This window comes from Procambarus clarkii, chromosome 84 (genome assembly GCF_040958095.1).
Source record: "Procambarus clarkii isolate CNS0578487 chromosome 84, FALCON_Pclarkii_2.0, whole genome shotgun sequence".
Classification (NCBI taxonomy): Eukaryota; Metazoa; Arthropoda; class Malacostraca; order Decapoda; family Cambaridae; genus Procambarus; species Procambarus clarkii.
The window spans coordinates 3,788,799-3,803,746 of record NC_091233.1 but is presented as its reverse complement, the minus strand read 5'-3'; the positions used below and the strand labels follow the sequence as shown (position 1 = coordinate 3,803,746).

The 14,948-nt window shown below is 44.0% G+C and overlaps 1 protein-coding gene across 1 annotated transcript; it reads right to left on the bottom strand.

Annotated features, from left to right (window-relative positions):
* Positions 1-678: 678 nt before the first annotated feature.
* Positions 679-2,091, bottom strand: LOC138358517 (uncharacterized). Its single transcript, XM_069316493.1, has one exon. It carries the CDS (start codon positions 2,089-2,091, stop codon positions 679-681), a length of 1,413 nt encoding a protein of 470 aa, XP_069172594.1.
* Between the last annotated feature and the right edge of the window lie 12,857 nt (positions 2,092-14,948).

The following is a 14,948-nucleotide window of genomic DNA, read 5'->3' as shown; positions in this document are numbered from 1 at the left end:
CCATTTTTGATAGATCAGTTAGAGGGCGGTTTGAGTAGGATCATTGATACACATTTGTCTCGCTAATTCAATGTTTATATTCTCTATCTTATGATATTATTATCGATGTTTGGGCCATAAGAACAAAGGTAACTGCAGAAGGTTTATTGGCCTATAGGATGCTGCTCCTATTCATACCCACCCAATCCTAGTCATAAACAAAATTTTATCAGTGTACCTCACTTCACTTCACATCTCCCCTGCCTATATATGTCCATATCGTTTTACTTGTTTGTGTGTGTGTGTGTGTTGTACCTAGTAGCCAGAACGTCGTACTTGGCCTACTACGCAAGGCCCGATTTGCCTAATAAGCCAAGTTTTCCTGAATTTATATATTTTTTCGATTTTTTTTTATAAAATGATAAATCTGGCAGATTCATTATGTATAAGTTAATTTGTTTAAATTTGAGTTAAAACTAACGTAGATATTTGACCGAACCTAACCACCTCTACCTAACCTAACCTAATATTTTACATTACACGAAAGTAAACTACCAGAACAACTTTACTCCTGATGTATTTGTAACTTTTGGTCCACGTGTAGTAGTCACGGAGGTTTCTCAGGGATCTTGGTTCAAGACTCAATGATGAAATAAGAGACCCTTGAGTAGCGACCTTCTTTTTCCAGTGCCTGAGTGACTATTCACAGGGGAAAATGACCACTACATCCTCGGTTAATGACCAGCATAGGTGTGGTTCCTGCCCCAGCGTTGGTGGGTTTCCTGCCCAGCGTTGGTGTGGTTCCTTCCCAGCGTTGGTGTGGTTCCTGCCCCAGCGTTGGTGGGTTTCCTGCCCAGCGTTGGTGTGGTTCCTGCCCAGCGTTGGTGTGGTTCCTGCCCAGCGTTGGTGGGTTTCCTGCCCAGCTTTGGTGTGGTTCATGCCCAGCGTTGGTGGGTTTCCTGCCCAGCTTTGGTGTGGTTCATGCCCAGCGTTGATGGGTTTCCTGCCCAGCGTTGGTGTGGTTCCTGCCCCAGCGTTGATGGGTTTCCTGCCCAGCGTTGGTGTGGTTCCTGCCCCAGCGTTGATGGGTTTCCTGCCCAGCGTTGGTGTGGTTCCTGCCCCAGCGTTGATGGGTTTCCTGCCCAGCGTTGGTGTGGTTCCTGCCCCAGCGTTGATGGGTTTCCTGCCCAGCGTTGGTGTGGTTCCTGCCCCAGCGTTGATGGGTTTCCTGCCCAGCGTTGGTGTGGTTCCTGCCCCAGCGTTGATGGGGTTCCTGCCCAGTGTTGGTGTGGTTCCTGCCCCAGCGTTGATGGAGTTCCTGCCCAGCGTTGGTGTGGTTCCTGCCCCAGCGTTGATGGGGTTCCTGCCCAGTGTTGTTGTGGTTCCTGCCCCAGCGTTGATGGGGCTCCTGCCCAGCGTTGGTGTGGTTCCTGCCCAGTGTTGGTGTGGTTCCTGCCCCAGCGTTGATGGAGTTCCTGCCCAGCGTTGGTGTGGTTCCTGCCCCAGCGTTGATGGGGTTCCTGCCCAGTGTTGTTGTGGTTCCTGCCCCAGCGTTGATGGGGTTCCTGCCCAGTGTTGGTGTGGTTCCTGCCCCAGCGTTGATGGGGTTCCTGCCCAGCGTTGTTGTGGTTCCTGCCCCAGCGTTGATGGGGTTCCTGCCCAGTGTTGTTGTGGTTCCTGTCCCAGCGTTGATGGGGTTCCTGCCCAGCGTTGGTGTGGTTCCTGCCCCAGCGTTGGTGGGGTTCCTGCCCAGTGTTGGTGTGGTTCCTGCCCCAGCGTTGATGGGGTTCCTGCCCAGTGTTGGTGGGGTTCCTGCCCCAGCGTTGATGGGGTTCCTGCCCAGTGTTGGTGGGGTTCCTGCCCAGCGTTGGTGTGGTTCCTGCCCCAGCGTTGGTGGGGTTCCTGCCCAGCGTTGGTGTGGTTCCTGCCCCAGCGTTGATGGGTTTCCTGCCCAGCGTTGGTGTGGTTCCTGCCCAGCGTTGGTGTGGTTCCTGCCCCAGCGTTGATGGGTTTCCTGCCCAGTGTTGGTGTGGTTCCTGCCCCAGCGTTGATGGGTTTCCTGCCCAGCGTTGGTGTGGTTCCTGCCCCAGCGTTGATGGGTTTCCTGCCCATCGTTGGTGTGGTTCCTGCCCAGCGTTGGTGTGGTTCCTGCCCCAGCGTTGATGGGTTTCCTGCCCAGCGTTGGTGTGATTCCTGCCCAGCGTTGGTGGGGTTCCTACCTAGCGTTGGTGGGGTTCCTAACCTCCGTTCGTGTGGTTCCTGCCCAGCGTTGGTGGGGTTCCTGCCCAGCGTTGGTGGGGTTCCTGCCCAGCGTTGGTGGGGATCCTGTCCAACGTTGGTGGGGTTCCTGCCCAGCGTTGGTGGGGTTCCTGCCCAGCGTTGGTGGGGTTCCTGCCCAGCGTTGGTGGGGATCCTGTCCAACGTTGGTGGAGTTCCTGCCCAGCGTTGGTGGGGATCCTGTCCAACGTTGGTGGGGTTCCTGTCCAGCGTTGGTGGGGTTCCTGCCCAGCGTTGGTGGGGTTCCTGACCTCCGTTGGTGTGGTTCCTGCCCAGCGTTGGTGGGGTTCCTGCCCAGCGTTGGTGGGGTTCCTGCCCAGCGTTGGTGTGGTCCCTGCCCAGCGTTGGTGGGGATCCTGTCCAACGTTGGTGGAGTTCCTGCCCAGCGTTGGTGGGGATCCTGTCCAACGTTGGTGGGGTTCCTGTCCAGCGTTGGTGGGGTTCCTACCTAGCGTTGGTGGGGTTCCTGACCTCCGTTGGTGTGGTTCCTGCCCAGCGTTGGTGGGGTTCCTGCCCAGCGTTGGTGGGGTTCCTGCCCAGCGTTGGTGTGGTCCCTGCCCAGCGTTGGTGGGGATCCTGTCCAGCGTTGGTGGAGTTCCTTCCCAACGTAGGTGGGGTTCGATAAAATAAATTTGCAATCTCTAGGAAGTAAGCTTTTCCTGTAAACTATCTTTCCTTTTTTTAATGTTCATATTTTGTAACCCATAAGGTTTGTAACGGTGTAACTTTCTATAATAAAGGGAATAACAACAACAAAAAAAGGTGTGTGGGGGGGGGGGGGTGGAGGAGTAATTCTCACACGACAAGGAGCTTGAGTTGCAATAGTGAATAGTGGTCAAGTTCGAAACATCTATTAATAAATCCCATTGGTGTGTTTATTACAATTGTAATAGTTATGTCATGTATATGTTAATGACACACAATTTGTAATCATGTAATCAGGTACAATAAAGCATACAATCAAATAGAGGTGGCAAGAGAAGCAAATACTCAAGGAACAGACAAACGACATATTTTTGAATGTTCCCAATTTGCATTTACAAGACTATGGGTCCCCACACCTACACCAGAGGTGGCACCCCTTTATATATATTTTATATATATATATATATATATATATATATATATATATATATATATATATATATATATATATATATAAATATATATATATATATATATATATATATATATATATATATATATATATATATATATATATAAATTTTCTTATGTATGTTATTAGCAAAGTAATGTGTGAGCATGAGCTGGGTTTGACCGCTAGTTATTGCGCCAAAAATCATGTAAATTTTGTTGTGCTGGAGTAGTTAATGACACCGTTAATCATGCTCCATCTCATTAGTGAGGTAAAATATGCTGTAAAATATCAATGAAATATCATTAGATTTTTTTCTATTCTAGTCTAGATTCATCTAGACATTAAATTAGTCACCGTAGATTTTTGAGCAGGTTGAATAAGTATTGACTTTGAAGAAATCATTTAATCATCATACGTTTTTCCGTACAGATTTTTTTCGTATAGACTCCATATAGACTTTTTCCATATTAGGAAATGAACGTACTTTCCCAGAGTTTATCCATATATATTTGTTTCAATATCACATATATGTACATTATTTAGTGTAATAAATTGTAAGAAAATATTGAAAAATAACTTACATGAGACAGGGTTAAAAATCTCTATCACAAGCTATAAATATAACAGAGTACATTGCCAGGCGTCATCTTCCAGGCGCCGTTGTTCCAGGTCTCCGTTGTTCCAGGCGTCGTTGTTCCAAACCCCGTTGTTTCAGGCCCCGTTGTTCCAGGCACCGTTGTTCTAGACTCCGTTGCTCCAGGCCCCGTTCTTCCAGGCGCCGTTGTTCCAGAAACCGTTCTTCCAGGCCCCGTTGTTCCAGGCGCCGTTGTTCCAGGCCCCGTTCTTCCAGGCCCAGTTCTTCCAAACAGAATGGTCCCATTGTCGTCAACGAGTCAGTGGGACCACTTGTACGCTCCTTCACTCATTCACAAGTAAAGCTGACCAACCAAGTCTAACTCTTGGCCTTTTAGACGTCTTTCTCATAAATTGTCATACATAATATACCATGCGGCATTATAAGATATATAATGGAATGAACGTTCAATCAAATATGATCATTATATCATTGGAAATAATATGTCGACAACGAGCTATGAATTATGAATATGAAAATATGAAAACAATATTCATATGAGATATGAAAACAAGAAGGTGGCATATAAAGTCAAGGAATATGAATATGTGGATTTTGAATTAGGATATGAGGACAAGGGGACAGGATATAAGACCAAGGCGCGCTGATATATCAGACATATATGATACATTAGGACAAAGCGCTGAGATATGAATACTTTAAGCTGGAACCTGTTGATAAGTAGCTGGGAAATTAAAGAGAAGGAGCTGGAATATGAGGACAAGGAATTGGATTATGAGTATGGAGCAATGGAAAGGTGCCCAGCATCGTATACCATGGGGGATCGAACCCTGACCCCTGCAAGAAGCGAGGCCGTCGTTGATCCAACCCATTGAAAACGAAGTTTTATGCTGAACTATGGACACGGATAAATCTTCCGGAAGTTTCCTTGGTTAGTTGCCGGAACCAAAGCCGGCTATCAGACAAGTTCCTGCGTTGAGTTCCCGGCCACCTGCACTCAGAAAACTAGTAGCAAATCAGAATAACCTGATTGGCCAAGAAATCTAATCTTTCGGTTCAGTAGCGCGAACAATAAAACATTCGACACCGGTCACATAATAAAGTTAGAGTTCATAATTACCACCACTTAGGCCTTCTCATCCACCTTTATTTGGTCTAATCCTAATTGTTTTAATCAGATTATCGTGACTGTCTTGCATCATTTTATGTTGCAAATTATATTAATTATCATTAACAATATCACGCCTACCATGAAAGACAAGTTTTAGCGCAAGCAACTGACCAAATATTTCCTTGATCGGCCGATATCATTGAAGATTATTATTAGATTACAGTGAGGAATGTCCACAATATTAACATTTACTCCTTGTTCAATCAATATACTCTACCAGAAAGAAAATTACACGGGTCAAAATATACACACATGTATTATAATTGCATATATTTATATATATATATATATATATATATATATATATATATATATATATATATATATATATATATATATATATATATATGTATATATATATATATATATATATATATATATATATATATATATATATATATATATATATATATATATATATAATCACAAAACACAAAAACAAAACACTGATCATTTTATGCGGAAAATCCACAGAGAAATATGAAAGGAGGTGAACGTTTCGGCTTTGTTAAAGCCTTTGACAACACCAGACTCATCAGTCTGGTGTTGACAAAGGCTTTAACAAAGCCGAAACGTTCACCTCCTTTCATATTTCTCAGTGGATTTTCCGCATATATATATACATATATATAAATATACATATATACATATTTATAATATATACATATATATATATATACATATATATAAATATATATATATATATATATACGTACAAATTAATCATGCAGAAAGATGAGTGGACACACAGCCCGTGACTGGATTGGTGAGTGAGTTGAAGATGGGTGCAGAGGATTGATTTATTACCAGATGTCAGAGTGGAAATAAACGTAATTTAAATCGGGGTTGGAGTGGCAAGGATTTGGAGCAATATACAAGCCCTTCAGATATATTCCAGAATGACAACCATTTCCTGAATACTGTATAACTGTTGACTATTACAGGTGTGAGGAAATAAGTGTGACTTTAGGGATGGGTTAGCACACTGACGGATAGAAAGAATAGTTGATTGGCTATGTGGCTACGTAAACTAAGGGTCCATTGTCTATCTGGCTGGAGGATTGGATGACTAGCAAAAGTGCATGGGTGGAGGATTAGTAGACTAATTAGCTAGGAAGGTGGAGGAATGGTTAACTATCAAGCTGGGTGAGTGGATGAATTATTTACTAGATGGTTGGCTGGATGGAGGAATGTTTTTGCCTAGCTAGCTGTCTGGCTGGGTGGAGGAATGATCAACTATCTAGCAAGCTAACTGGGTGGAGGAATGTTCAACTGTCTAGCAAGCTAGCTGGGTGGAGGAATGTTCAACTGTCTAGCTAGCTGGCTGGGTCGAGAAATGTTCAACTATCAAGCTGGCTGGCTGAGTGAGTGGAGGAATGTTCATCTATATAGCTGGCTGGCTACGTGGGGGGAAGAATTTTCAACTATATAGCTGGCTGGCTTGGTGGAGAAATGTTCAACTAGCTAGCTGGGTTGGTGGAGGACTGTTCATCTATCTAGCTGCGTGGATGGGTGGGTGGAGGAATGTTTAGCTATCTAACTAGCACGGTGGGTGGAGGAATGTTCAACTATCTAACTAGCAGGGTGGGTGGAGGAATGTTCAACTATCTAACTAGCAGGGTGGGTGGAGGAATGTTCAACTATCTAACTAGCAGGGTGGGTGGAGGAATGTTCAACTATCTAACTAGCAGGGTGGGTGGAGGAATGTTCAACTATCTAACTAGCACGGTGGGTGGAGGAATGTTCAACTATCTAACTAGCAGGGTGGGTGGAGGAATGTTCAAGTATCTAACTAGCAGGGTGGGTGGAGGAATGTTCAACTATCTAACTAGCACGGTGGGTGGAGGAATGTTCAACTATCTAACTAGCAGGGTGGGTGGAGGAATGTTCAACTATCTAACTAGCAGGGTGGGTGGAGGAATGTTCAACTATCTAACTAGCACGGTGGGTGGAGGAATGTTCAACTATCTAACTAGCAGGGTGGGTGGAGGAATGTTCAACTATCTAACTAGCAGGGTGGGTGGAGGAATGTTCAACTATCTAACTAGCAGGGTGGGTGGAGAAATGTTCAGCTGTCTAGCTGGCTGGCTGGGTAGAGGAATAAGGAACAGAGATCAATAAAACAAATATCTGTCTGAGGTTAATAACCAACTCATCATTGGTGTGGGCGTGCAGCACTTACAGTGAGAGCTCATGCTAGAACTCCATTTAAGGGACGTCACATGCTCCTTGATACTTCGAAATGCGAGATGAATATTTCAGAGGGGAACCATAGCACTCATTGATCTTCTCATGGACTTATTCACCTTCTCCTGGAACACGATGAGGTGGTGTTGTCCGCTACTTTTTGGTTCCCAGTGTTCCTTCAGTGCTACTTATTGCATGGTTCAGACAGCCACAATGGACGATTCGGCCTTGCATGAATGATTGTCATGATTCCCACGTATTCAAAAATATTATCTCGCAATAGGTAATTATTAATTAAAAGTCTATCATAATTGTGGGATAAATTACAGAGGTTCAACCGAAAAATCTCCTATTCATTACACAAGGCTAACTTCACAGAAAAAAATATTGGCAAAGACGGTGGCTTGTTTTTTGGGATGTTATTCTATCAGTTGCAGCCAAGAACATTGTACAACAAGACCCAACAACTCCACATAGAGAATTTATATCATGTAAAGCAAGTTTTTGTGGAGCGTCAAATTTTATTCTTATTCCCTTTTAGTCTATCGGGTTTTCGTTGTTTTCTTTCTTAACAGAACAACGACCAGTAATTAGTTCATTTGACAGATGTGATCTGATTATTCTCTGAATGTTTTCTGTATATAGCAATTATCGACAGCACTCTACTGTTTCAAGCGTGTACGTCACACCATGGTACAATCACAGAGATAAGAGCTTACTTAAGACGTCCAGTACACTAGTAAAAACACTTGCCCTTCAACCCCTTCACATCACTCAACCCGGCATAGTGTGGCCCACTTCCTGCCACGTAGTTTACTGTTATATAAAACTAATTATAATTGGACATTCCGCTTTACCAAGCACAGCTCGCCTCTCAAAGTGTTAACTGAGAGTTTCAACGGGAATATGTTCGGGGGATCCGCCCCCTTCACAAGAAGAGCATCAGGAAGGCTTAGCCACGGCGGCCGCACCGGGAAACACCAGCCAAGGAAGGCTGGGAGCGCGCCGGTGTTCACAACACAGCGACCAGACGCACACTGGCCCCTGTGCTCTCCACTCTGGGTGCTGTAGGGGCGCCTCCCTTCCCACCCTCCTACACCCATCCCTCCCAGCCACCTTGCTTGACACCCACCCTCCCTCCTCCTTTCTTGCCGGTCACCCAAACACGAGGGTTATTAAGACTGGTTGACAGATAGACAGAACATCTGTCAGTCACTCTGAGTGGTATATACAGGACAAATCTATTGGCTTTATATTCACTAATCCTATTGACCCTTCCCAATTATTCTATCACACATCAGGTGTCAAATATTGTATATATATATATATTAAAGCGATTATTTATTCATTTTTTATCCATTGCCAGGCTTATCCATACCATCACCTATTGCCAGGCTTATCCAAACCTTCACCTATTGCCAGGCTTATCCATACCTTCACCTATTGCCAGGCTTATCCATACCTTCACCTACCCAATTCGAGCCTTATCCATCCCATTACCAATTCTTAAAAAAGGTTTAATATTCAACGAATTACTCATTCATCCATCCAAACCTTCCTCTGCGAATCAATCTATGCCTCCATTCCCATTCACTACCTAATCCATACAGGCACTCAAATCATTCAGTAAATCACCAATCAAACTACAAAAAAATCCCTCCATCGTCTCATCCAGCCACTCGTCCAAACACACATCCATTACCCATCCATCAGCCCATTCATCAACCCATCCATGAACCGATCCATCAGCCCATCTAGTCGCCTATCAATTAACTCCTCTAATCCACCAACCCATCCACAACACACCCATTAATCATCAATCAATAACTTGATTCACCCCTCCACCAACCATTATATCCATCCATTAACTAACCCACCCATCAACTCATTCGTTTGCCCATCCATCCTCCTATTCATCCACAAACTTATCCCTCCATCCATCAACCCATCGTCTTACCTATCCATCCCACACCTGCCCAAAACCACCTTCTAATTCTCTGATCTTAGTGAGAGTTTTAATTATATTAAATTATTGGGTTGAGCCTGGATACCTTAACCACAATTATAGTAGTTGTGGTTACCTTAGCCACAATTATAGAAGTTATGGTTACCTTTCTAACAATTATTATTAGTAAGGTAATCACAGTCAAGGTTACCTAACTAATAATGTTCTCTTCAATATTATCTTACTGAAACCTCAGATAAAATTCATCTGGTTTTTGACATTCAGAATGTTGTGTGAGAACCTTGGCAGCGCTGTTCATAGTGTGTTCCTGGCGTTCTCCAGCTGCACTGGCGTTATGTTCACCTGCCACCCTTGTTAACGTTATGTTCACCTGCCACCCTTGTTAATGTTATCTTCACCTGCCTCCCTTGTTAACGTTATGTTCACCTGCCTCCCTTGTTAATGTTATGTTCACCTGCCTCCCTTAATGTTATGTTCACCTGCCACCCTTGTTAACGTTATGTTCACCTGCCACCCTTGTTAATGTTATGTTCACCTGCCACCCTTGTTAACGTTATGTTCACCTGCCTCCCTTGTTAATGTTATGTTCACCTGCCTCCCTTGTTAACGTTATGTTCACCTGCCTCCCTTGTTAACGTTATGTTCACCTGCCTCCCTTGTTAATGTTATGTTCACCTGCCACCCTTGTTAATGTTATGTTCACCTGCCTCCCTTGTTAATGTTATGTTCACCTGCCACCCTTGTTAATGTTATGTTCACCTGCCACCCTTGTTAATGTTATGTTCACCTGCCACCCTTGTTAATGTTATGTTCACCTGCCTCCCTTGTTAATGTTATGTTCACCTGCCACCCTTGTTATGTTATGTTCACCTGCCTCCCTTGTTAATGTTATGTTCACCTGCCACCCTTGTTAATGTTATGTTCACCTGCCACCCTTGTTAATGTTATGTTCACCTGCCTCCCTTGTTAATGTTATGTTCACCTGCCTCCCTTGTTAATGTTATGTTCACCTGCCACCCTTGTTAATGTTATGTTCACCTGCCTCCCTTGTTAATGTTATGTTCACCTGCCTCCCTTGTTAATGTTATGTTCACCTGCCACCCTTGTTAATGTTATGTTCACCTGCCACCCTTGTTAATGTTATGTTCACCTGCCTCCCTTGTTAATGTTATGTTCACCTGCCTCTCTTGTTAACGTTATGTTCACCTGCCTCCCTTGTTAATGTTATGTTCACCTGCCTCCCTTGTTAACGTTATGTTCACCTGCCTCCCTTAATGTTATGTTCACCTGCCACCCTTGTTAATGTTATGTTCACCTGCCTCCCTTAATGTTATGTTCACCTGCCTCCCTTGTTAATGTTATGTTCACCTGCCTCCCTTAATGTTATGTTCACCTGCCACCCTTGTTAACGTTATGTTCACCTGCCTCCCTTGTTAACGTTATGTTCACCTGCCACCCTTGTTAATGTTATGTTTACCTGCCACCCTTGTTAATGTTATGTTCACCTGCCACCCATGTTAACGTTATGTTCACCTGCCACCCTTGTTAATGTTATGTTTACCTGCCTCCCTTGTTAATGTTATGTTCACCTGCCTCCCTTAATGTTATGTTCACCTGCCACCCTTGTTAACGTTATGTTCACCTGCCTCCCTTGTTAACGTTATGTTCACCTGCCACGCTTGTTAATGTTATGTTTACCTGCCACCCTTGTTAATGTTATGTTCACCTGCCACCCATGTTAACGTTATGTTCACCTGCCTCCCTTGTTAATGTTATGTTCACCTGCCTCCCTTAATGTTATGTTCACCTGCCACCCTTGTTAACGTTATGTTCACCTGCCTCCCTTGTTAACGTTATGTTCACCTGCCACCCTTGTTAATGTTATGTTTACCTGCCTCCCTTGTTAATGTTATGTTCACCTGCCACCATGTTAACGTTATGTTCACCTGCCACCCTTGTTAATGTTATGTTCACCTGCCTCCCTTAATGTTATGTTCACCTGCCACCCTTGTTAACGTTATGTTCACCTGCCTCCCTTGTTAACGTTATGTTCACCTGCCACCCTTGTTAATGTTATGTTTACCTGCCTCCCTTGTTAATGTTATGTTCACCTGCCACCCATGTTAACGTTATGTTCACCTGCCTCCCTTGTTAATGTTATGTTCACCTGCCTCCGTTAATGTTATGTTCACCTGCCACCCTTGTTAACGTTATGTTCACCTGCCTCCCTTGTTAATGTTATGTTCACCTGCCTCCCTTGTTAATGTTATGTTCACCTGCCTCCCTTAATGTTATGTTCACCTGCCACCCTTGTTAACGTTATGTTCACCTGCCACCCTTGTTAATGTTATGTTCACCTGCCTCCTTTAATGTTATGTTCACCTGCCACCCTTGTTAACGTTATGTTCACCTGCCTCCCTTAATGTTATGTTCACCTGCCACCCTTGTTAACGTTATGTTCACCTGCCACCCTTGTTAATGTTATGTTCACCTGCCTCCCTTGTTAACGTTATGTTCACCTGCCTCCCTTGTTAACGTTATGTTCACCTGCCTCCCTTGTTAATGTTATGTTCACCTGCCTCCCTTGTTAACGTTATGTTCACCTGCCTCCCTTGTTAACGTTATGTTCACCTGCCTCCTTGTTAATGTTATGTTCACCTGCCTCCCTTGTTAACGTTATGTTCACTTGCCTCCCTTGTTAATGTTATGTTCACCTGCCTCCCTTGTTAATGTTATGTTCACCTGCCTCCCTTGTTAATGTTATGTTCACCTGCCTCCCTTAATGTTATGTTCACCTGCCTCCCTTAATGTTATGTTCACCTGCCTCCCTTAATGTTATGTTCACCTGCCTCCCTTAATGTTATGTTCACCTGCCACCCTTGTTAACGTTATGTTCACCTGCCTCCCTTAATGTTATGTTCTCCAGCCTCCCTTGTTAATGTTATGTTCACCTGCCTCCCTTGTTAACGTTATGTTCACCTTCCACCCTTGTTAACGTTATGTTCACCTGCCTCCCTTGTTAATGTTATGTTCACCTTCCACCCTTGTTAACGTTATGTTCACCTGCCTCCCTTGTTAATGTTATGTTCACCTGCCTCCCTTGTTAACGTTATGTTCACCTGCCTCCCTTGTTAATGTTATGTTCACCTGCCTCCCTTGTTAATGTTATGTTCACCTGCCTCCCTTGTTAATGTTATGTTCACCTGCCTCCCTTGTTAATGTTATGTTCACCTGCCTCCCTTGTTAATGTTATGTTCACCTGCCTCCCTTAATGTTATGTTCACCTGCCTCCCTTGTTAATGTTATGTTCACCTGCCTCCCTTGTTAATGTTATGTTCACCTGCCTCCCTTGTTAATGTTATTTTCACCTGCCTCCCTTAATGTTATGTTCACCTGCCTCCCTTGTTAACGTTATGTTCACCTGCCTCCCTTAATGTTATTTTCACCTGCCACCCTTGTTAACGTTATGTTCACCTGCCTCCCTTAATGTTATGTTCACCTGCCTCCCTTGTTAACGTTATGTTCACCTGCCTCCCTTGTTAACGTTATGTTCACCTGCCTCCCTTGTTAATGTTATGTTCACCTGCCACCCTTGTTAACGTTATGTTCACCTGCCTCCCTTGTTAATGTTATGTTCACCTGCCTCCCTTGTTAACGTTATGTTCACCTGCCTCCCTTGTTAATGTTATGTTCACCTGCCTCCCTTGTTAATGTTATGTTCACCTGCCTCCCTTAATGTTATGTTCACCTGCCTCCCTTGTTAAAGTTATGTTCACCTGCCACCCTTGTTAATGTTATGTTCACCTGCCACCCTTGTTAATGTTATGTTCACCTGCCTCCCTTAATGTTATGTTCTCCTGCCACCCTTGTTAACGTTATGTTCACCTGTCTCCCTTAATGTTATGTTCACCTGCCACCCTTGTTAACGTTATGTTCACCTGCCACCCTTGTTAATGTTATGTTCACCTGCCACCCTTGTTAATGTTATGTTCACCTGCCTCCCTTGTTAATGTTATGTTCACCTGCCTCCCTTAATGTTATGTTCACCTGCCTCCCTTGTTAATGTTATGTTCACCTGCCTCCCTTGTTAATGTTATGTTCACCTGACTCCCTTGTTAATGTTATGTTCACCTGCCACCCTTGTTAAAGTTATGTTCACCTGCCTCCCTTGTTAATGTTATGTTCACCTGCCTCCCTTAATGTTATGTTCACCTGCCACCCTTGTTAACGTTATGTTCACCTGCCTCCCTTGTTAATGTTATGTTCACCTGCCACCCTTGTTAATGTTATGTTCACCTGCCTCCCTTGTTAATGTTATGTTCACCTGCCTCCCTTAATGTTATGTTCACCTGCCACCCTTGTTAACGTTATGTTCACCTGCCTCCCTTGTTAATGTTATGTTCACCTGCCACCCTTGTTAATGTTATGTTCACCTGCCACCCTTGTTAATGTTATGTTCACCTGCCTCCCTTGTTAATGTTATGTTCACCTGCCTCTCTTGTTAACATTATGTTCACCTGCCTCCCTTGTTAATGTTATGTTCACCTGCCTCCCTTGTTAACGTTATGTTCACCTGCCTCCCTTAATGTTATGTTCACCTGCCACCCTTGTTAATGTTATGTTCACCTGCCTCCCTTAATGTTATGTTCACCTGCCTCCCTTGTTAATGTTATGTTCACCTGCCTCCCTTAATGTTATGTTCACCTGCCACCCTTGTTAACGTTATGTTCACCTGCCTCCCTTGTTAACGTTATGTTCACCTGCCACCCTTGTTAATGTTATGTTTACCTGCCACCCTTGTTAATGTTATGTTCACCTGCCACCCATGTTAACGTTATGTTCACCTGCCACCCTTGTTAATGTTATGTTTACCTGCCTCCCTTGTTAATGTTATGTTCACCTGCCTCCCTTAATGTTATGTTCACCTGCCACCCTTGTTAACGTTATGTTCACCTGCCTCCCTTGTTAACGTTATGTTCACCTGCCACGCTTGTTAATGTTATGTTTACCTGCCACCCTTGTTAATGTTATGTTCACCTGCCACCCATGTTAACGTTATGTTCACCTGCCTCCCTTGTTAATGTTATGTTCACCTGCCTCCCTTAATGTTATGTTCACCTGCCACCCTTGTTAACGTTATGTTCACCTGCCTCCCTCCTCCAGTATTTACCCAAGTCTTTCCTAAATCTAAACTTATCCAATTTATACCCATTGTTATGTTCACCTGCCACCCTTGTTAACGTTATGTTCACCTGCCTCCCTTGTTAACGTTATGTTCACCTGCCTCCCTTGTTAATGTTATGTTCACCTGCCTCCCTTGTTAACGTTATGTTCACCTGCCTCCCTTGTTAATGTTATGTTCACCTGCCTCCCTTGTTAACGTTATGTTCACCTGCCTCCCTTGTTAACGTTATGTTCACCTGCCTCCCTTGTTAATGTTATGTTCACCTGCCTCCCTTGTTAATGTTATGTTCACCTGCCTCCCTTAATGTTATGTTCACCTGCCTCCCTTAATGTTATGTTCACCTGCCTCCCTTAATGTTATGTTCACCTGCCTCCCTTAATGTTATGTTCACCTGCCACCCTTGTTAATGTTATGTTCACCTGCCTCCCTTAATGTTATGTTCACCTGCCACCCTTGTTAACGTTATGTTCACCTGCCTCCCTTAATGTT

What these genes read in the sequence shown, in the direction of transcription:
- LOC138358517 (XM_069316493.1), bottom strand. Translation starts at nt 2,091, where the DNA reads ATGGGCAGGAAACCCATCAACGCTGGGGCAGGAACCACACCAACGCTG.